The sequence below is a fragment of the Ooceraea biroi genome, chromosome 4 (genome assembly GCF_003672135.1).
Source record: "Ooceraea biroi isolate clonal line C1 chromosome 4, Obir_v5.4, whole genome shotgun sequence".
Lineage (NCBI taxonomy): Eukaryota > Metazoa > Arthropoda > Insecta > Hymenoptera > Formicidae > Ooceraea > Ooceraea biroi.
The window spans coordinates 17,589,547-17,612,570 of NC_039509.1; the positions used below are offsets into that span (position 1 = coordinate 17,589,547).

Genomic DNA, 23,024 nt, shown 5'->3' on the forward strand with positions numbered 1-23,024 from the left:
TCCCCCTTTTATAAAGAGATTTCCCCTCAGGTACATATACATACATATAAGTTTACTAAATAATTCCTTCTCTGAATCATTCTATATCGATTTAAATGATTCCTTGTATGTACCAATGAATCACTTTCTGCTGTGTAAATATATTTCTAGGTATGAAATAAAATCATATGTAATACTTCTCTCCTTGCATCCACAAGAGATTCCAGTATGATCCAAAAAGAAAGAAGAATTCATGTCGAGTTACAGAACAGAAACAACTTCAGAATTAACTTTTGTACAGAGAATTCGAGGGAAGCAGACGAATTATCACGAATTTAATGAATTAATAATCGTATATTGATTTGTGAACACTGCTGACTGTATTTACAATATATAAAAACTAAATAGTAGACAAAATTAATGTCGGTAACGATTTTTCTCGTTTTGTAATCAAGCCAAGGTTTCATTGGGTCCAACTAACGACGATTGATGGTATTCAACGTCGTCCAGCGATGATCGGAGCGGAATATGCGGTAGAATATGGTAGAGCAGAATACGCGGCTGGTAGAGCGGAATAAGCGAACGGCGCCGTTGCGATTGCTGCAGGTGCAGCTGCAATCGCCGCCGGTGCGGCGGCCACATACGGCGCTGCTATGGCATGATTGATGGCATGTGCGTTGTAACTTGTAGCGTATGTCCCAACCGTCAGAGCCGCAGGTACCGCCGCTGGAATCGCAGGAACCACTCCAGCGGAGCAGGCGACCACGAGAACCCCGATGAAAACCTTTATTTCATGTATAATACAATAAAGTTTGCATATATTTAAAATTTCAGGGCGTTTAGATTACAGATGCCATTACTCAAATAGCATACATGCACGCACATGATGCATGTTTGGTTAAGTAATTTAATATAATATTTAATATAATATTTAATATAGAGGAAGATTAAAAATTACTCCAAATTAAGGAATGATATATGTATGAAAAATCGTAAGGAATATCTAATTATGTATTATAAATAATAAGAATATTTTTATAGAATATTTTTATTCTTAGAAAAATATCCTTCTTCTATTCTTATGGTAACTGAATCTTATTATTTATTTTCGTATTATTAATAATTATTCTAATAATTATTCGGGAAAACTTACAAAGATTTTGGCCATCATTTTGACTGCAGGTGATTGTCTCGCTGCGACAACTGCGATGTTTATTCCCGATTACTTCAGTGTCTTTTATACATCACACCCTTCTTCACGGACAAAGCCTCTCTCCCACCGTGGCCACGGTGATTTGTTGTACAATACGCACACGGGGGCGTATCCGGAATAACTTATTGCGACCAGTCTCCACTTCTGGATCAGGTCGAATTTTCGTCATCGCTCAAATTCTCCGCGCCAATACGGACTTCGACTTACAATAATGCTATTAGATAACTTATCAATACTGTATACGTAATAACGGTAATACTATCAGATCAATTATAATTAATTATTCTGCTCAGATAGACGAGCCGACACATATGAATCAATAATGTAAGCCTAATCCAGCCTGATGCAATCGATCGAAGTCTCGACTTAGCTTTCGCTGTGCAATACTCGAATGCGTAATCTAGTCCTCGAAAAGGCTTGCAAGATGCGTGATACGTGGCGCAAACACGATTAAATTTCATTGCACGTCGATGCAACGACATAGAACAGTAAAATCGTATTTTAGCAGATGTAGTACATGCTTGTTAACATTTACTGTTAACATTTTACAAACTCCTCCTTCAGTCATTCAGATTTTTCTACGAAAAGATCGAAGGGACAGGACGCACGCCCTGGATCAACGATCGACTCGTGCTGTCGAACGGATACTTCCATGCGAACGACCGATAGCATTTGCTCTTGCTGGATCGCCGGCGTGGCATGCGATCAGAAGCAGGATATACCTTTCAAGGCTGCGAAGGTTGAGATGTGGTTCGACAAGATTCGAGTTCGCAGCTACCGCGGCTCTCTGAAGTAATCAGGCTGAAGGCTCCGGCGCCAAGCATCTCTTTCTTGTCCCGTCTCGATTGTCGCGAGCAACAGAAACTCGACGATTCCTGTGTAACGATATTCTTCCGGTCGATCGCTTTCGTTTCGGTTTCCTCCATCGACCGTGATCCGGCGCACTTTCCTCGGCTACGTGATCCACTTGCCGAAGAAGCTACGTTACGTAAAATTATCGGGTCCCAGCGTGACCTAGAATGTTGCGTTTAATTCGCGACCAGACTCGCAAATATGGACTGATGATTATGGACGTAATCGGGAATATCTCGATTCACCTGTATGTACCTGTGTGTTATTAATTTGTTGAATACGTAATAATTGATGCGTTCCTTTGAGTACAACGGAATTTATTAGGTACACCAATGACGTCGACAATCTTTCACATTTTTCAAGATGAACTAGGTGGACAGACTTACAATGTGAATTGGATTAAGCGTAGACAGCAGACCTGGTTCTGATATTTCGAAGGTCTGATGAAGCTGACCGTGTGCTCGAGCCTCTAGAATAGGGATGGGCGATGTTGTCTCGATGCATCGGTCTTCGATAGATAATAGATTATTTTCGGCGATGTTTTTTTATTTCGATTAATCAATTATTCAATGTTATTATTGTTCTTATTCGTTTAAGAAATAATCAATCATGTGTAATCGGTTATCTGGACAAGCGATTATTCAATAATCGATTGTTTTTCCCGACATCGCCCATCCCTACTCTAGAAGCTGCTCATCTACGCACCCCGTTTGTGATATCTGTCCAATCGGAATTACGTAAACGTCGTGGCGGATAATTGCGTAACTCTGCCTGCCTAGGTATGATCGAACCCAATGTGTGGCAAGGTTGCGCAATAGGGAAAATTACGTGTAACGCGTCTCCAACGGTTTACGGTCGATGGCTAACAATTAGCGGACAGCTCTATTCGTAGAACGAATTAGCGGTACCAGCGTATCTTCTTTGATGATGACACTCTACAATTCCTGACAATCCCAGAGATGTTTCGATTCAATATCGAGAGAACATTAAATGCGAAAGCTAGGAGGAGGAGGAGGGACGAGTGAACTTGCGTATTCTGTTGGAAAGTCTTCTGATGAGCATGGATGTAACGACACTGGTCTAGTCATTAATTGATGAAGGCTGTTGAATTGTTGCAAACCGGTGACGAAAACGTCGACTTCGAAAGGAAAGCCACTTGACAATGCCTGTCGTGCTCGTTGAGAGAGACGTGCCAGGAAAGAAAGAGAGAAAGAGGCGCGGTTCACGCGTCAACATGGTGTTCGCGAACCAGGAGGTAGAGCCTCCTGGTGACCTTGACGAAATACCAGTTGGGGGTGGTACAAAGCAGTGGTATAAAGGCTTTTGCTTTTCGATTCGGAAACAGATCCCTCAAGTCTTTTCTGCGGTTTTGAGTACTACTCTCGACGCTAAACCACTCAACATGTTCAAGCTGGTGAGTATCTACAGGATTATCTAGAAAAATTACGCAGCTATTTCTCCAATTATTGATGATGTGTGATTGCACTATTAAACACATCTCTCTATAATTATTTTTATTTAATAAAAAAAAATTCAATTATTATTATTCAATATTTCTTTTGCAGCACTAAAATTAACACAAAAATAAAATATATATAAAATCGATAAAAATCTAGCTCTCTATCAAAATGATTTAAAAAATGTTTTTCCTTAATAAAACAGAATAAATGCAGATCTTTTATAAGTACACATGGAAAATCTAAGAGGTAGCATTAGATTTCGCTTGCACACATGTAAACGCATTTACGCGTTTTCTTCATCAGACTATCATCATGTGTCCGCTAATTAACCGAGCGAACCGACTGGTTCTTCTAGTGCATCCTTGCCGTTCTCTTGGCCACCGTTTCCGCCGCGCCTGCACCTACTCCGGGAGCAGTCCTGGCGGCACCCGCGGCAGCAATCGCGGCGGTACCAGCGCCGATCGTGACGGCCAGTAGCAGTCAAGTAGTCGCTAGGAATTACAACACGCTTGCTGCAGCTCCCCTGGCCATTGCAGCTCCCCTGAACGCGGCGGCACCCTTCACTGTGGCGGCTCCTCTGGCTGCTGCTGCTCCTTTGGCTGCTGCTGCTCCTCTGGCTGCTGCTCCAGTTGCATATGCCACGGCTCCTTTCGCAGCTTATGGCACTCATGCCGTTGCACCTGCCGCGTACACCGCCTATTCCGCACCTGTCCTATTGTAAATTTGTCACAGATCAACTCTATCTGGATCTCCATCATAGACAAATTGACAGACGCGGTGATTGGGTAGAGACCCATCCTTACGGCACACGTTAAGTTTGTACATTATTAATCCAATAAAAATCTAATTTTTCCACGTCAACCTTGATGTTCTTTATCTACAACCTGCAACCTTTAATTCAGAATTCAGACATTACATTATTATTAGTTTATTCTATAAGAATATTATTATTATTTATACATATAACGAAAGTCGAGGAGAATGTATTTCTATTTCTTAGAACATAAATCCCTTATCTCTGGGAATAACACGCCCGATTAAGATGATTGTACAATTCGATTATCTCTCCTCGCCTCCGAGCTCTTTGACTTTGAGCGCGATGAAGGAAAGCGTGTATATACGTGATACGAGTTTAATTTGCTTAACATACAAGAGTGCTCCGGGCAGTTTACGTCACGGCGTAATTAAGGAAATAAAAGCAAACGTGAAGGGAGAACGAGACGCGTCCGCCTGAGATCGTCGACGTCGCGTGGCCTCCGCTAGTATAATTTTCTCAATACGGTCAGTCTCTCGGTTCCCGGTCTTTCCCTCTCTCTCCCCTTCCGCTTAGTCAACCGGATCTCATCAGCCAACAGAGAGAACTTCAAGGCGACGCCCGCATATTTTTTCTCAAGTTCAAGTTCATCGAGTTCTGCTCGCGCGCGGAACGCCGCCTTAATCAACGCCATGCACGTCCGCTCGCGATCGCAATAGATTGATCGTGATACCCCTCTCTCTAGACGCGATTGCCAACACATTGAATACCATGACTTTACTTGAAATCTCCGTTGCTGAAATAGATGCACAACATTTCTTTTATATGTGTGTATTGTATGTATACAGCCCACCCTGAAGTAGTGTTCCATTAACGAAACATATAACATTTTAAATGCTAATTACATTTTTATTTTTTTATCAGTAATCCATCGCAAGCATGTTAATTATATTGTTTCATTTTCGAAACGCTTTAGTGTTACGCATTAATGCAATACCTTTATTATATACATTATTTATTACGAATCTGGGTTTTGTTTCCATTGGCTCATTGCCCAGATACGTAAACTGCGTACGCATTCATAAGAAAAGAAAGAACAGGAATGAGAACGCTCGTTCAGAAACGAAATGTCAACCTTTCCGCATTCGATCTATATTGGATGTTGCCTTTGACTTTTGTCGTTAAATGGGATATATAGCCACTTGATTTTACGCAAGCAATGTTATATTGATCTTTCAAAAACACTTAATCTATAGTTGGTATTGTAAAGAATTTGATATTGTAACAATTCTAAAATATATAAAATTAAATATAAGAAATAAGTATGAAAAAATAGAGAAGAAATATAAAAAGTTAAAGATAATTAAAAGAAAAGTAAGAAGTTCTGAAACGGAGGTCTTAGGAGGTCTTCTCATATAAATTAAAAATAAAAAAATCCATGTATAATATATAACGCATGTATTATAAAACAAATTTATGAGCATCAATTTCTTTCAATCCACTTGATTCTTATTTCTTCTGAAGGCAAGCTAATATTGATCCAAACAGATAATCTGGTTTGTGACGTCTTCGATCAGCATTTACGGAATAAACCGAAGGAAGGGAAATTTAAGGGAATAATTAGGAACAAAGGCAGAATTAATGATAAACCCGGTTAATCGTAACTGCTGCTAAGAGAAATTGAAACAGGGTCACGTTTTGCATGGCAATCACACGCGAGCAAGCGGCTTCGACAAAGAACTTGTCGAAGAAGGTTTAATACCTAGTCGCAACATAAAAATACCAAGATTAAACGATCATTTCGTTATTCTTCCTAAACTCATGCAGGGCTGAAACTGTCACGCGAAGCGCGCAACACTTTTTATTCGTTATTGTACGGGCAGGGAGATACACCCGCATCTTTTACGTAATCGTGTGTTCTGTTCTTTGGAATGTAAGAATAAATGGAAGCACAAATAATTAATTAATATTTAATAATTAATAAAAATAATAAATAAAAATAACAAATAATTAGCTAAAGTAACAAACAATTAGTTGAACTAATAACTAGCTGAAATAATAAATAATTAGTTGAAGAGTGATTAAGAAAAATCAATGTTGAGCATGTTTGGCTACTTTGAGCTACCACGAGAGAAAGAACGCCTTTGTTGTACCGTTGAAATCTTCACAGTGGGGTGTTTACTCCAAACTAAGCCCATAAAAGGCAGCCGCGATTGCGCTTCAATAAATTTGAAGTTCATGGATGAACGTTCTCGGTCGGAACGGCGCTCGTCGAAGGTTTCCAAGCTAAGCGACGTAATTTCTTCAAAACGATCAGATCAGCGTATACGACGCGACGTAGGCGTGGGCGAAGAACTTACTACGTGCACCCCTAAGATGTTTCCCTAAAACAAAAAATATTTTCATAGTGAAACATTATTACAGATTTCATGGAACCCTTTCAAGCGCAAGACGCCGTGCAAGGTAACAAAGAGCATTTCTATATGCTCTATATATAGCTATGTTTATTATACGGAGACTATACCGTACAACAAAGGGGGAGAGTTCCACGTTATATGAATCCGCGTAATACGAATCATATGGGTTATACATATATAAAATTGTTGATATATATGTATGTACAAGTCTATAAATTTCTTATTTCAGTTGCGATCATACATAATACTGTTACAATTTATCTTATATTCTTATTTCCTTTATATAAAATTTTGAAACAAAAGATTGTGCTACATATTTATAATCGATAATCGATATAAGCGAAATAAATCTAATATCGAGTCGACTTAATTCCTGATTAAATTTTTGTGAAAATTAATTGTCATTATTGATCGTTACGGATAATCGTTTACAATATTTTTCGACATCAATTGCTCGTTATACAGATTAACTCTTTCTCTCTATAATTTCTTTTCTAGAAACTTGTTTGTAAACAAGTAATATCTATTGCAAACCGCAATATTTTCTTTAATATTTTAAAACTTATATTATCTGATACTTATTTGCACATAAGAGCTAGGTAGTTTTTTTTGACATGTAACATGTACACTGATCGAGAAGCTGTCTTGCACGCGTGTACTGTCGTTGGTATTCGAGACGGAAAAGGAGAGTAGTCCGACCACGCCTGGCCACCACGGGCAACCTTGAAGGATCATCATGCCCTCTCCTACCCTCCGTGTTAATGCACGGTCGCGCAACAAAGCTCCATTGGTTGGCGGCCATACGAAGAAAGAAACGGAAAAAGAAGAAATCACGGCCTAGCGCGCGCTCGTTTTCCGCTTGAGACAAGGCGACGCCCTTCTCGAAGGTGCGCTAAAAAGGTGCAAAAGAGGGGTCGAAGAAAGGAGGTGGAGGTACGAAGACTCGATGTATACGGCAGGGATTCCTATATAAGACGTGGCACATCGTATTTTGGAGTATTATCGTACTGACTGCAAGCCAGACGGACACACAAGTTACAAGATGTTCAAGCTGGTAAGTCAACTGATACTTCAGCTTTTGAGATACGTACGTGTTCCGCAATGTCTCTGCCTCTTTGTCAGGGATCAAACTCGCTTTTGTCCGTTTTCTCGCGCGTAAAGTATAATTTGATGAAGAAGCGAGAATCACGCCTAGGCTTCTTCGGTGCTTGATATTTTGTTGAACTATTGTTGAACTGTTAATCTTCACAACTTAGCCGGTTTACTGTCACTTGAAATGTGCACTTAAGATTGTCCCAACTGATAGAGTATTGTCCAACTCGTGAAGTGTACACTTAGTTCTCTTTTCATGTAGCTATATGAAAAGAAGATAAATTTAGAAATCACTTTTCATAGACGTCCCCTTTAGAAATGGCGTATACTCTTTCTCTCGCTTGAAAATTTTGAATCTAACAATAAGTTACAACTTGAAGCATTTTATAGATCATCCTTTTCGTCTAGTACTTCTGTAAAGCAAGGATGATTGATATTCAGCACAATATGTCAAGATCTAAGAAGTAGCTATTAAGTAGCTATTATTATTAATTATTTATTATTAATTATTATTATTAATATCGGTATTATATTATATATCACTATTATATATATGTAAATTGGCTTTTCTTCATTCTTATAGTTCTGCTTCCTCGCCTTCCTGGCGTTCGCTGCGGCCGCTCCCGCCCCCGCACCTGCACCTGCACCGGCACCGGCACCGGCACCCGGCGCGATCATCGGCGCTCCCCTTGTGACATCCTACAATGCTCCCATCATCTCCGCACCATTAGCTTACAGTGCTTACAGCCTGCCGCACTACAGCGCGTACTCGGCGCTTCCAGCCTTACCGTACGCTTACAATTACAAGAGCTACGCCTACCTGGCCTGATCGACCACTATATCGAAGGACGAGACATCTGAGATTGAGGACCGAGAATCTCCATGGATACTCTACGAATTAATCGACCGATCGACAAAATTTTCTTGAAAAATCCATCCTGGATATCCCCGCGGATTCATCCTTTTCATTCACCTCTTCGCCCGTTCGAGTAACTCCGCATTCGCATCCGTAAGGTTCAGAATCAATAAAATCGCTTAAAAGCAATTTCATGCGTTTTTCTTTAATCACTCTCTGTGTTCCTACGACCCTTGTTGCGCGAGAACAATTATTTTAATCTGCATCCAGTTGTCGTATTCATGTTTATCGAATTCTGCATATTTATTAAAGAAGTAAAAGACAGAATACATAGAATATGTAGAAATAAAAAACTATACGATATTCAGATTCTTTAATAACTTTATATAATAAAATGTAATACCTCTTGATTGAAATTTTGTGCAAAAAGTACTACAAAATTGTCATTACTTATTCTTTTATTTCATATTTTATATTATAATCGCATAAATATGATTAACGTTGGATATATGAGTGGGCTAACGCAATATACATTGTTAGATACAATGTATACATATCTTGAAGGAATCGTCGATGACGCGCGAACAAACACGTCGTTACTGGCGTCAATACATGATTTCATCAATGTATTATTTCACGAGAAGTTCGAGGCAACTCCCACGAGGAACGAAGTGCAAACAGAGTAGAATAAAGTTTGTCAAGTGTTCTGTATGATATAGATATAGGATGAGAATTAATAATAAACTGATAAACTTTAAAGTATTAAAGATACAACTAAAGCCAAATGCTTAAAAAAGTATATTGTTTCTCATACTACGTATAATATATATTATTTTATTATATTATATTTATATATTATATTATCATATAAACGATAGATTCATTTTTATATTCAAATATTATAAAATTATGTTATAACATTATAAAATTATAAAATTTTTTCATATACTAACACGATAAAAATCTGAGCGCACTTAAAATGCACAACAGCACATGTCGAAATTTCGCCACGAAACAAGACACATCGAAACTTGTAATTACAAAATGTGTCGTACATACATACGACACATTTCGTGTAACCGATTTCACTTAAATTAATCGATAAAAATAGCAAGTCGCTCACGTTGGAAATAAAATTTTACTTGCTACCTTTATTCAAAACATCGATGACTTCGCACCAGAATTATAAATTGCGAATTAACATTTAAGAGAAATTAAATAAGATACCGTAGAGTGGATTTCAATTACACTACTAGGATTGTCCCTCAATAAAAGGTAGCATTTAACGTTGAGAAAATTAATTTACTTAGAGAAAAGATAATTTTCTCTTACTTAATTAAAAACTTAATTAAAAACTCTTACTTAATTAAAGACTTAATTTAAAAAAAGTTTTAATTAAGTTTTATTAAATAACGTTATATATATATAATTATTTATTTTCCTTATGAGACAAAATCGTCTAATAGACCACTATTTCGTCATCATGGCATTCATTAGTTAATGATTTGTCGCAAAAAGTATGTAGCGCCACGTTATAAAGCTGATTATGTAAGGATTATAGGAGCGTAGGCGTAGCCGCAACTCAAATAATCGCTTCATTTATATTGTCTAATGGGCATTCTGCAGGACTAACTGGCATATGCAGAATATAATGCTAATCAGACGACGCTCGAATGCATCAAAGTTTAACGCACTGTGCATTTAATATCAACGTGATTTCAGCTGAAATTTGCAATTTATTCAGAGATGATAACAGGAGTGACAATGTTGAGAAATAAATCATTGAAATTTAAGAAAAAGAAAGAATATGCTAAATATTCGAAATAAAAAAATAGAATTTTCTATTTGCATGATGAAATTGCAAAAGTATAAAATCACTAATAGCACAACATTTACTTACATATAAAATATAATTATTTTTAACAAAATAAGAAGAAAACTTGAGTTTATAATAGCATTGTTACAACTATAGATTTTTGTTACGTGTATATGTTAATATGCGTAAGAATGAAGCCTATGTTTTGTGCCCATAAAAATACGAGGATTAAATATTGCATAACAAGGTGGGTTGTTTCATAATAACTGGCTTTTATGATAAAGCAACGGACCTGGAGCCCAATTAACGACCTGCATCTAATTAACGATAAAACATTACTTCATCATTTCCAATTATTTAGTATAAAAATCAATCAGGTGAGAATTATCGTCTCATCAGCGGAGAATTGGATCTCTGTCATTATCAGATATCGCAAAATAGCGATTGTCAATACTTGAATCAATAAAGGTATTTCGGCGATCTATTTGTGCATATACATTTATCAAGCAGTTATTCACATTCAATTTAAAATAATTATTTCATGCAAGCCAAGGAATGCTCGAGGTGTACAATTATTTTTCAGTGACCGACGGGGTAAACGATAAATAGTTGATTTAAAAGAGAATGTGACAATCGAGCTTTGTGCAAGCTGCAAAAGCCTATTTGCGCAATTGAGTGTATTGTTATGCCATGTTGCATAACCAACCTAGGTTACGTAACCTAGGTTACGTAACCGACTTAGGTTTTGTCGTTGCACCCTTCACGCAGTTATACAAGTTTTTAACAATAATATTGGTGATTAATCCATATATTTCGACCATAACTGGCAATACAATAGGCAAAATTTTACCACATTATAACAATAATATTGGTCTCTGTTACGTGAGGTAAGCGAGCATCGTCAACATATAATTACGTACGCAGAATAGTTTGCGAGGGATGCGAGAGATGAATATTACTGTAAATTTATATAAAACGAATTACGACACATAATCGTTACCGTTCTATTCTAGGCTCACTTCCTGCTTTGTGCGATTAATGAAATTCACGTAATGCATACATATTATAAATTTTCGGTACTTTAAAAACAGAAGAATCTCTCTCATGATATAAAATATAATATAACACATCCGGATTCTTTTTTCATCTAATAAATATGCGCGTTTTATCACGTTGATGATATTTTCGCGCCTCGCATAGGAAACCTGCTTCCATTCTGGATTACCAGAACGAAGAATCAAAATTTTTATTAATCGAATCACGTTGCACACACGCGTAATTTATAAATTGTACCTTCTAGGAATCATACGTGTGTAATCATGAGATTACACACGTATGATTCCTAGAAGGTACAATTTATAAATTATTATGAAATAGTCACTCTTCTCAGTCAGGTTTAGATAAATTGTATACTTGTTTTTCTTACGCTACTTCTTAGTCCTCTTGATGTTGCAATCTGAAATCATTTTAAAATTATCTTTTTTTATTTTAAAGCGAACAAAGAATTTGATGCGCGGATTATCTTATACCAATTACAACTGTTGTCCACGCGCCTAAGTACATTGACAATAATCTTTCTATCGTATTTGACAATCGCGTATCTTCATGTAACTCAAGCAAAGCGTGAAACAAGTTTGTTTCAGACAAACATATTCGAGTCTATAAACTTGTCATCGATTGATGTTATTATTAGGAAAGCTGATAACGAGCAAGAATATGATCGTCCGCCATTATCGACTCCGTATAAATGCAATAGCAGCAGGAGTAGGAAGAAAGTAGCAGTTTATGCAATCGTTTTATATATATATATATATATATATATATATATGTACACAATATGCGTATACACGTTTCCGTATACGTGAATGAAATTTATTCAGTAGTAGAATATTTTAGCTAATTGATTGCACGCACTTTAAATATCGAACCGATGATCGTCTATTGCCAGTTATTAATACACATACGCGGTCCGTCCAGGCTCTGGTGTGACTGAGTTTTTAAAATTTTTTCCTACAACGTCATCTCTTCATGAGTTGTTGCGTTATAAAGCTTAACATTTTAAGCCGATGACTATTTAAGAAAAAGTGATTGATTTAACAAAGGAACAATTGTAATTTTTGTACTTCATAAAATATCAATATAAATAATTTGCGATACACCCGTATCTGTTATTATAATTGTAACACTCGTTATCTTAAATAATACTTAAATCACTCGTATACTCTACGTATTTTATACATTTCAGCTTTAATATTAGATTAGAAAATTGTTTACAGAGTTTTTAATTTTATTTTCAATAAAACAATCTATTTTCGTTTGGCGCAAACATGAAATTATTTATTGATATGTCTCAAGTACTCAGTACAGAACCGTAATTGTTATGGGATATGTTTGGTACCCATGTTCACCTGAACTAGTCAGGATCGAATCTTTCTCATGAATACGAATTTTTGCCTAGTAGCCGAATAATCAGCACTGCACGTATTGATTCTCCAGAGTCTCCCGTGGGTGCATCCACCCCTTGACATCGATCGGCACAAGTTCAACGACCGCGGTACAACTAGTTTCCAAGATCTATAACGCCGATGAGGAAAGAACGAGTGCGAGGGGGAGGAGAGAAAGAGCGCAGCATCCCAAGAGTACCGAATTAAAATCGTATTCCTGGATATCGGTTACGGGACCGACCGCCGCAATTATATCTGATGTATAATTGGAATTTCATCCGATGAAATGTTAAAAACCGAGAGCATATGCAATTATAGGAAGTAATCGATAATACCTAAAAAAAGCAACCATTAACAATTTAGGGCGTGAAATATGGACGAAGTTTAAATTTATTAAATAATAGATACGACAAGTCAGTGCTGATAAATTTAACAGAATATTCACGGATGCCATTATTGCTGTCCTTGATTTCTTTAAAAATTTGCAATAATTAAAGTATCGAAATTTTATTTATATAAAACTGTCGTATTTCGAACTTTGAATCTAACAGAATGAAATACATTTATATCTCGGGATCGCATTGCCCTCGTCGCTAATTACGCTATTCAGATTTAATCGTCATCATGGAGGATCGGGATATCCCGATTGCATGAGAGTCACGTTTATCGCGTCTGCTCTCTTTTAGACCGCGCCGGCGAGATTCTTCATTTTGAAGGCCGAGCTTCCCAATGGTATCTCGTTTTGTTTTTGCTCAAAAGGACAGATCCACGACTTCCTCTATTCACAAGGGGGTTGCCGTTTCCTACAGCTTCCGAGAACCCCCTTAGCATCCTCAGCAGAACACAGATGTCTCACGTGGATGCTGGGGCATGCGCGCATTCCCACACTTACCTGCCAGGGTATAAAAGACCGCGTGTCGCGCGCATCAGGCTCAGTTTGACCTCATGAGCAAGGCCTTCGTGCTGCCGAGAAAGAGACGACTCCAGAACGATCAATCGAGCCGATCGATCAAACTGATGAATACAGCGGATAGAGTGAACTTCTCGAAGATCGCGTATCGCATAACAAGTGTCTTTGTTGTGTGAGAGCCCGTCTGCATTCGACTGAAGGTCTACCGGATACGTGGCACCACATAGTGGAGCACACTATCGCAGCGTGGTGGCACGAGAAATAAATATATAAAATCGTATATATCCAGACTCCACGCAAGTGGAAGTAGATACAACAAAAAAATACGCGGTACCATACCGCGTCTGCCTCGTCCCTTTTACTAGTGCACTCTTCATCCGGTTGGAACCCGCGTGGTTTTAAGTGACGAGTCAAATGTCCAGCGATATGAAGGACTCCACGCAACTGACCGCTCTGAGCGATCACCGTCAGCACCATCATCGGCATCATTATCATCATCAGCATCAGCAGGACAAGACGCTCGTGAACGAAGACGAGTGCAGCATCGACAGCGGCTGCAGCAGCGACGACAGTACCGGAAGCTGCGAGCGACCGTCGCGTCGCAGTAGCAGCGAGTGTCTCTGCAGATCCAGCAGATCTTCACGACGGTACTCCTACCTGGAGCAGCTGCGAGGACGGTCGACGCGTTCACAGGAACGTTTCAGCAGCAGCGTGCAGAGATCATTGGAGCGCACCTGGAGCCCCGCCGAGGACGTCAGGAATCTATCTCGCGGTAGTGTCTCGCCCTCTTCCTACTCGTCGAGCCCCTCGGACGCGTACAGCAGCGACAGCGACTCCTTCAAGCGATTCTCCACCACGGAGACCTTGCGCCGCGCGTTCCAGAGTCTGAAGATCGCCTCAGCCAAGTCGGAGAATAACAAGGAGAAGAAACACGCGAAGAAGAGCCCGAAGAAGATCCTGCGCAGCCCCGTGCTATACATGTACGTCCGAGGACCGTCAGGCCTGCCGACTCAGAGGGTACCACGAAGCTCTGGTCTTCAGCAGCAGACGATACACCTGCCTTACTCCTGCCAGGATCTGATCGGACTCTACCAATAGATCAAGGCTAACAGCGTAACTGCCTAACATGCTATCGAATAGGACCAAGACATTCTGCCAAGGAAGACCCGCGCTTAAGAATGAACACGCGCGCGCAATTGATCGAGGCATCGCGCGATCGTATTGCGAAAATATATCTTCTCGTTTCTACTCTTCTCCTCGAATCCGTCAATAAATATCGTCGCTATTTCTTCCGGATTCTTTTCGTGGGTTTCCACCTCGATTTCTTCATTTGCCGCTCGTTCGTTCAGCCACATCAGATCGATTTATTAATATGAGTCAAGCAGGCGGTTCAACGTGCTTAAAGTACGTTCGAAGTTGGCTTCTTCTCTGCAGTAGTACGAGTCAAGCATAACAGCGGCTCGGCTGAGTAGATTAGTTGAAGCGTTGGTCATTTTTGGAAGCGAAAGAGAGGAGAAGATATAGAGCTTGTGAGAAGCGATATTAAGTATGTGCAATGATTGTATTAGGTGCACGATATCTTCGATACATAGATTACATGAATTACACGCAAGATAATTTCTAACATCTTTGCAACATCTTTTTACCGAAAATTCCTCTGTATCGTCGTAGAGTATTTAACGCTTAAAATACTTCTTGTACATATATGCGTACGAATAATTGCAATCGCAATTGAATAATTAGATACACATACACACACATTTCCTTCGGATCTAACTAATGTTCTTCATTAATAATATAGGGAGTGTATATATATAAAATTTATATAGTCGTTCATCGGTACATCTATGTAGAATTTTATTAATCACGCATTATTATCTTTATTGTAACTTCCAGTAGTCTGAAAATTGCTCTAATTGTAAGATAAATAACATATTTATTGAAAAACAAGAAGTTACAATATAATAATAACGATAATAGTAATAATAGAATAGTCATGTAGCAACAACAGCGATAGTAATAATAAGAAATAACAATAATATCGAGAAAAGATATCAAACTATTTAATACGCGAGCAGAAGTGACTCTCAGGTGAATTCTATAAAGAAAACGGGTCCTATAAAAATTTTATTTGGTATTGAGATAAGAATGATATATGAATCTGAAGGGTGAATGATTAACGATTATTCCTCGTTTGTACTTCCCATTTGTTCATTCATCATCGTCGATCGCGATGATGGCACACTCATACATTTATCGGTCTCCGCGGTCCATTAGTCACGCAAAGTCAATTATATCTCCCTCTCGGCACGTGTAGATCATAGATTTCTAGTACCAAGAGGTTTCGAGCAAATTCATAAATATACAGATAAAAAAATCGAATAACATTAAAAGGACAGATTTCTTACAAAATTTTTATACATAATAAGCTCTTATTCTTTTTAATATAAAAATTGTTTGTCTTAATCTTTTAAAAAGCATCATTATGCTTTTGTTAATTATGCATAAAGTTTTATCAAATTTGGTTTGAAATGAAATATGTTTATTTAACGGGAAAACGCTACTTAAAATATTGAAGTGGCGAAATGGTTATATTAATGTGTAATATATTAATGTGTAATATATTAATGTGTAATATATTAATATTGCAATTCCGATACCTTTCCAAATTTGAAATAAGAAAACTGGCTTTTACATCTCGTATCATAGTTATGTATTATTCTGTACGGAAAAAGTAATTTTCTCATAAAGATGTTATTTATGTCTGTAATCTTAACGGGAGCGTTTTCACTTCGCACGTGCCGAAAAGAAATCGCTCATTTACATAGCATTAAAGAACAAGAATCAGTATTACCTACGTAAAGAATACATTATAATGTACATTATAAGAGTTAAGATCAGCTAATTTTACGAGCATATCACTTTTCCTTTATTATTACATTTTGTTCTTCAGGTATTCGACTTTAGATAAGTTCTGAATATTATTACTGAATATTAACGAATGAAAGTGGTTTCGAGAAAGGATCGGCAGAAATAATCTGTGCATCCAAATTTAATAACCCAAAAAGAACCATTGGCTATATTTAGAATAATTTTAATTTATATTATAGAATAATTGTATATACTTAATTTTCTCTTAGATACACTATATTTATATTTATACCAAATTTATTAGTTTTGAATATAATTCATAATCCAGCTAAAAATAGCTGAAGATGATTACTGCCTTATCTTAAATTTTATAAATAAAAAATTGATCTCAAAGATACAATGTAGACAAGCGGCTTGTTAATATCTCCTATATCACTATTATTTTTTTCTGTGGTAATCGTTACATGTGTGGGGAAGGACTAGCAGATTAATTAGCTGACTCACGTAACCGATTCACATGTAATTTTTATTGTTTATCGTAAATTAAACATATGACGAGTGTGCTGAGACAATTCTCCATAACCAGTGAAGATTGACTGATCTAAAAAAAAAAGAAAAAAAGGAAAGCAAAAGAGAATAATTACACAGAAACAAAAGAAGTAATACAATTTGCGAAAAAACGGCGAAAAAGTGATGGCGAAATGCGCGGGAGTTTTCGTCATGATCCAGATAGCACGCGCATGTCATTTGAGATTAATTTGAACATTAGTCACATATGAAATATTAGTCATGTTCATATAAGTGACAAATATTTGACGTCAAATTGATTTCAAATAACATGCGCTTGTTACCTGGGAAGGAACATCTGTGCAATTCATCTCTAGTGCCTTATAGATATTCCTTAGCGTGACTACATGATTAGATGTTATCAATCGGCGAAAATGTGAGGAAAGATCAGAAGAACAAAACCGCTAAGTCGTATGTTATGTGTATATATAAATGCGATGTAATCGCAGGATAATGAATTGCGCGATAATATAATGTAACCAAAAATAGGATGAAGATCAATTACTCAGGACTAAATGTATTGTATCATCATTTTATCTATGTCAATATAATTTGCGTTTCAAATAAACGTTTTTCATTCTAAAAGCTCGTTTTTCTCTTTCCCAGATACATCTACCAATTCATAATAGACCGCAGATATCATAAAAATCTGTTTAAAAACATTTACAATATATTTTTCTATTTTTCCGTTATATAATCGTTATATAAAATTGTCAATTAAATCTCTTAATTGCCTTTATATATATCATTTTAAATCCCGTTTTATCACCAAAAAATCTATTATCAAATTAATAAATTTATGAATAATTTAATGCATTTATATGCATAAGAGGAAGACAGAAAAAGTTTTTCAAATCTTTTTATTTTACTAATCCATTATATATAAAAAATAATGCTGTACAGGATCCGTTTAAATTACAATATCCATTTCCAGTTATTTATTAAACTAAAAAAACTCTAAAGAAATATATATATACAGGGTGTAGAAATATATATATATATATATATATATATATATATATATATACAGGGTATATACAGGGTGAGGCACCTAAAACAGGCCACCTGAATATCTCGGCTGTTATTGGTGATAGAAAAAAAATGTGTCAGACCAAATTTGCATGGTTTCGAGGGACACATAATTTGTTCTAAATAATTTTTTATTAGGTGGACGCGTAGCGGTCATATGAAGGTCAACTTCGTTTTTTTAAATGGTAGATATGTTTTTTTACGTACCATCTAGTAGAGCGTTTGAAGATGAGCACATTGATCTACGGGTCAAAATCATTCAAGGTCACTGAAGACCAACTGCAAGGGAAAATAATTTACTTTATATTGCCTAGAGTTCTCTGCTATTAAAAATACTGTAAACTCAGAAATGAAAAAGTTCTAGCCCTTAGAAATTTTTTCTTTTTCCGCAAAGTTCTGAGTTGTTGTTATCAATATTTTTTATATTGCCTAGAGTTCTCTGCTATTGAAAATACCGTAAATTCAGAAATGAAAAAGTTCTAGCCGTTAGAAATTTTTTCTTTTCCGAGAAGTTTTGAGTTGATGATATCATTATTTGTTATATTGCCTAGAGTTCTCGATGATTTAAAATTCGTTAAATCAATAAATGAAAAAGTTCTAGCCATTACAATTTTTTTCTTTTTCCGAGGAGTTCTGTGGTATTTATATTGTTATTTGGCATATTGCCTAGAGTTCTCGATGATTTAAAATTCGTTAAATCAGTAAATGAAAATATTCTAGCCATTAAAATTTTTTTCTTTTCCGAGAAGTTCTGAGTTGATGATATCATTATTTTTTATATTGCCTAGAGTTCTCTGCTATTGAAAATACCGTAAACTCAGAAATGAAAAAGTTCTAGCACTTAGAAATTTTAGTCTTCAGTGACCTTGAATGATTTTGACCCGTAGATCAATGTGCGCATCTTCAAACTATTGAGAACAAATTATGTGTCCCTCGAAACCATGCAAGTTTGGTCTGACACATTTTTTCTATCACCAATTGTTATTGGTGTTGCCGAGATATTCAGGTGGCCTGTTTTAGGTGCCTCACCCTGTATATATAAAAGAAGAAATATTTATTTAAAGAAATATTATGTATGAGAAAAGAGAAGGAGAGAGATACTGGATCATTGAAAATAAGCAGTAAACGATTGAGAAGAGATAGGATGAATAATTTGATTTGATCTATCCTTCAATTATTAATTTACTCAAAAGACACGTGACGTGCGTTAAGTAACGTTAAACGAGAGCCTACATAAGCGCTCTCGTCAGAGTTCTGAGGGTTACAGCGCACATAATGTGTCCAATGGGGGACGACATTTTCTGCGTTGAAGGTGCTCAGGTACGCGCGCCGCAGTCACGGTGTGTGTTTTTATCCATGGCCATGACAGAAGCAAGGACTGACCCAGTTGCAGGGGCTTGCACCCCCCGCGTGACGTCAGGGTGCGCAGTCCCATATTCACGAGCCTTCGACAAGGCAAATCGCTAGGTACGATCCAGTGCCGTGTGAAATATCATAGTTCATTCAATGATGCGCTACTTCGCTTCTCTTCGTCTCGTCCCTCCCTGTCTCTCATTTATTTCTTCCTTTGTCGTTCAAGAACAATCCCTACACTGAATAACTTTACATCCAGATTAAACAGCTTCAGAGATTGTTTATTTTAGGATAATAATAGAATCGATTTCTCTCTTTCTTCCTCTCTTGATCTCTCATTAAGGATTGCCAGTGTTTATCGTCGTTGACGAGTGTTACGATTGCCAAAGTCAATTTAATTTTATTGTTATATCGCGAGTAGGCGAGTATTTGGCCTAACAATCAAACTTCAACGGCAGCTCCCGCGGCAATTAAACTACCGTGTAAATTCATTGAAGAATCTGAAATTTCTCGGAACGTTTCGCTACCCCTTGGGCCTGATCAGACTCGTTTGCATCAGGGAGTTACTTCTTCTTGTCAGAAAGCTCGTCACTGACTCGAAATGTGCGCGGTTTTCTCGAAATAGACACAGCTTCCGACGTGGACTCCATTGGATTGTCCGATCCTTCGCTTCCTCTTCCCTCTACAGTGTGTCTTTAGCCCAGTTTTCCCATTGGCGTAGTGATGACGTCATTCACGTCATTGAGAAGGCCACTGACAACGCGTCCCAGTTCCCGTTGGCGCGCAGCGTGATACAAACTCGGTCGGGGCTTAATCCCATAGCCTTCAAGCCTTTATCGCGGTCGATCCTGGAGAATCCGCTCTTCCTATGTGCATCAAGTAGTCACATGTACCAGCACGCGTCGCCGTGACTAGCCGTTCTCCATTCTGCGGCCGTCGTGGTGTACAACATTCAGCTGCGACTCAAACGGATCATGATTACTGTATAATGTCCGTTTTTGATAGTTGCTAAATGTTTAGAATTTACGCGAAATATATATTTGTTCGAGAGATTGGTTAATGCAGAATATTTGCAGATTTGCAAATGTTGCAAACTTACCTGTGACTTGACGGAGCTAGAAATCAAATCCCAAGAAGAGAATAAAAGAAATATTTCGTCATTCGTTGGAAATTAATTTTTGATTCAAGTCAATACGAGTTCGATTTATTTTTGCAGATAATTTTCCTCCGCTTTGTGTCGCCTCATTTGCATCCTTGTCCCAATTTTTGTTGCCCCCGTCTACCAATCTCTGATCTACCAATCACCAGTTGTCAATTTCTGATCTATCAATTATCAGTTATCCAGAAGAACTTAAAAGTACAGTCTGAAATGTGCTTTTGATCTAACAAGGGCTACATCAACCGCAATTGAGGCTGCTGCAGCTAGTGCGAGGTCGATGCATACGTTTTCCGTCGACGTCACGGCAGAACGCCGAGACAAGTCGGCGGTGGTTGTGTCGAGTGTAATAGTGAGATGAGAGGATCCGCCGCATCGTCCCCATTCACCCCATCCGCGCGGGGCTAACCAGCCAGACTCTGGTCCAGAACGAACGTTGGCTGAAGCTGAGGGGGGGAGGGTTCGTTGACCCCCGTTCTATCTCGTTGATGACGCAATCGTTACGTCACGTTGCTACAGCAACGAGCCAGTTCTCTCTCTCATCCACGCACACCCGGCGGGAAACTGGAACTTTGACCTGTAATTGGGTCAACCAATGAATGACACTGGGCGACCGTATGACACCTCCGTCTGCCTCGCCCTGTTCCACCCGCTGCGGAGATTCATAAAGTCATCCGTCTCTTTTCGTTCATCCCCCATCGCATTCTGAACGCAGACAGAAGTTATGAATGTTGCAGCCAGATTCCACGTATCTGTAGGTAGCTTTAGGAGTATGATAGCTTGATAGACGGTGCGCATCTAGGTGGAGCGAAATGTCAAACGTGCAGTCTTACCCTTAAGACGTCATTAGAATAGCTCTGATGAGCAGCGCGTTTATTCGATATTCTCTTTATATGTGTAGGGTACCGATCTCGAGATTTATTTTTAATCTCTATCGATGGTTCCTTAGACTTTCAAGATAATGAAGTATGAAATGACGTATCGTTCCTTATAAAATCTTCTTATAAAATTATTAATAATAGTTAATTGATTAGATTATCTTAGTATAATAGTTCCTTTTGCGTCATTAGTATAACGATCCTATTTACGTCATTTATTTTTTACGTCATTTCATTAACAAGCAAATTAATCAACGAAAAGATGAATAGTAAAATATTCCCATAATAAGAGCAATCAGTTTTTTAGATGATGTAATCATTTTTTTATTCGACTAAATCTAATATTATATATTAGAAAGTTAGTGTTATATGTTAAATATGCTGATAAAAACTCATCAATTTATCAATAAAAGCTCATTGGATATTTTTATGCAAATATATTAATTATTTAAATATTACTGATATTTTCATATAAGAAAAACTGATTTCAAATTAATCAAATAAGTTGAAAGTTAAATATACATCTGATAATTTTGAACTATCTGGTTTCATCGATTCTTTGTATTAAAATGCTATTTTTAAAATATGTTTCTCTGAGTACAACGTTTTCATTATGGTTTATCGCATCTATTGAACTTTGAGAAGAAAGAAGAAACGTGACTGATCGTCACGCGTTACAAGAAGCGTCACGTGTTGTGATGTTACGTTACAAATTTATAATATTAAAGAATAAATAGTATAGAACTATTTCAAATTATTTATAGATATCGAGAAGAACGATACCTGTTTCACAACAGATTTAATTAGTAAAAGCGTCTTAGCACATACGGAAAACACGTGTCACAAGTGGCACAAGTGAAGGATCGAAAAGATCGAGAGGTATTTTGATAACGAATATTACTTGGGGAGAGATTGAAATACGAGATAAATCGATAAACTGCTTGCTTTATTATGGCAGATCTCATGTTTTTTATAAATCTCTATTAAATCGTGAGTTGAAATACTCCCTCATAATAAACGACATAATTAATACATTATTTGCATTGAAAGATCGTATCGAGACTTATGCACACGTATGAGGTTTACGCAAGCTACAGTTGTAAGGAGAGTAAAAAAAGAAATGTCACGCGCCTTTGACACGTGCAATGTTGTCAATAGGAATAAAAGGTAGGAAACACGATACATGAACCGTAAAAATAAAGTATGATAAATATAAAACTATTCATAAGTATTTCTCAAATTTATAAAGATGAAGTCGCAGAAGAAATTATACTTATATATTAATCAATTCGCGGAAATTTTAGCATAAAAATTTGAAAAGTCTAAAAATTATGCCTTAATATTTCCATTAATAATAATGCAACATATTAATATCGA

At 37.3% G+C, this 23,024-nt stretch overlaps 4 protein-coding genes across 4 annotated transcripts; 3 read left to right on the forward strand and 1 right to left on the reverse strand.

The window, feature by feature from the left end:
• Positions 1-313: 313 nt before the first annotated feature.
• On the reverse strand, positions 314-1,422 carry LOC105285847 (cuticle protein 16.5-like). Its single transcript, XM_011350372.3, has 2 exons — positions 1,133-1,422; positions 314-763 (listed from the first exon to the last, which is right to left on the reverse strand). The coding sequence occupies exons 1-2, from the start codon at positions 1,148-1,150 to the stop codon at positions 476-478; spliced, it is 306 nt and encodes a 101-aa protein (XP_011348674.1). The 5' UTR covers positions 1,151-1,422; the 3' UTR covers positions 314-475.
• A 530-nt stretch (positions 1,423-1,952) lies between these two features.
• On the forward strand, positions 1,953-4,365 carry LOC105285840 (angiomotin). Its single transcript, XM_011350359.2, has 2 exons — positions 1,953-3,458; positions 3,860-4,365. Exons 1-2 carry the CDS (start codon positions 3,207-3,209, stop codon positions 4,223-4,225), a joined length of 618 nt encoding a protein of 205 aa, XP_011348661.1. The 5' UTR covers positions 1,953-3,206; the 3' UTR covers positions 4,226-4,365.
• Positions 4,366-7,621: 3,256 nt separating this feature from the next.
• On the forward strand, positions 7,622-8,812 carry LOC105285832 (neuropeptide-like 3). Its single transcript, XM_011350346.2, has 2 exons — positions 7,622-7,729; positions 8,351-8,812. The coding sequence occupies exons 1-2, from the start codon at positions 7,718-7,720 to the stop codon at positions 8,594-8,596; spliced, it is 258 nt and encodes an 85-aa protein (XP_011348648.2). The 5' UTR covers positions 7,622-7,717; the 3' UTR covers positions 8,597-8,812.
• A 4,981-nt stretch (positions 8,813-13,793) lies between these two features.
• Positions 13,794-17,816, forward strand: LOC105285826. The gene has a single exon (XM_011350334.3). It carries the CDS (start codon positions 14,208-14,210, stop codon positions 14,889-14,891), a length of 684 nt encoding a protein of 227 aa, XP_011348636.1. The 5' UTR covers positions 13,794-14,207; the 3' UTR covers positions 14,892-17,816.
• Positions 17,817-23,024: the final 5,208 nt, after the last annotated feature.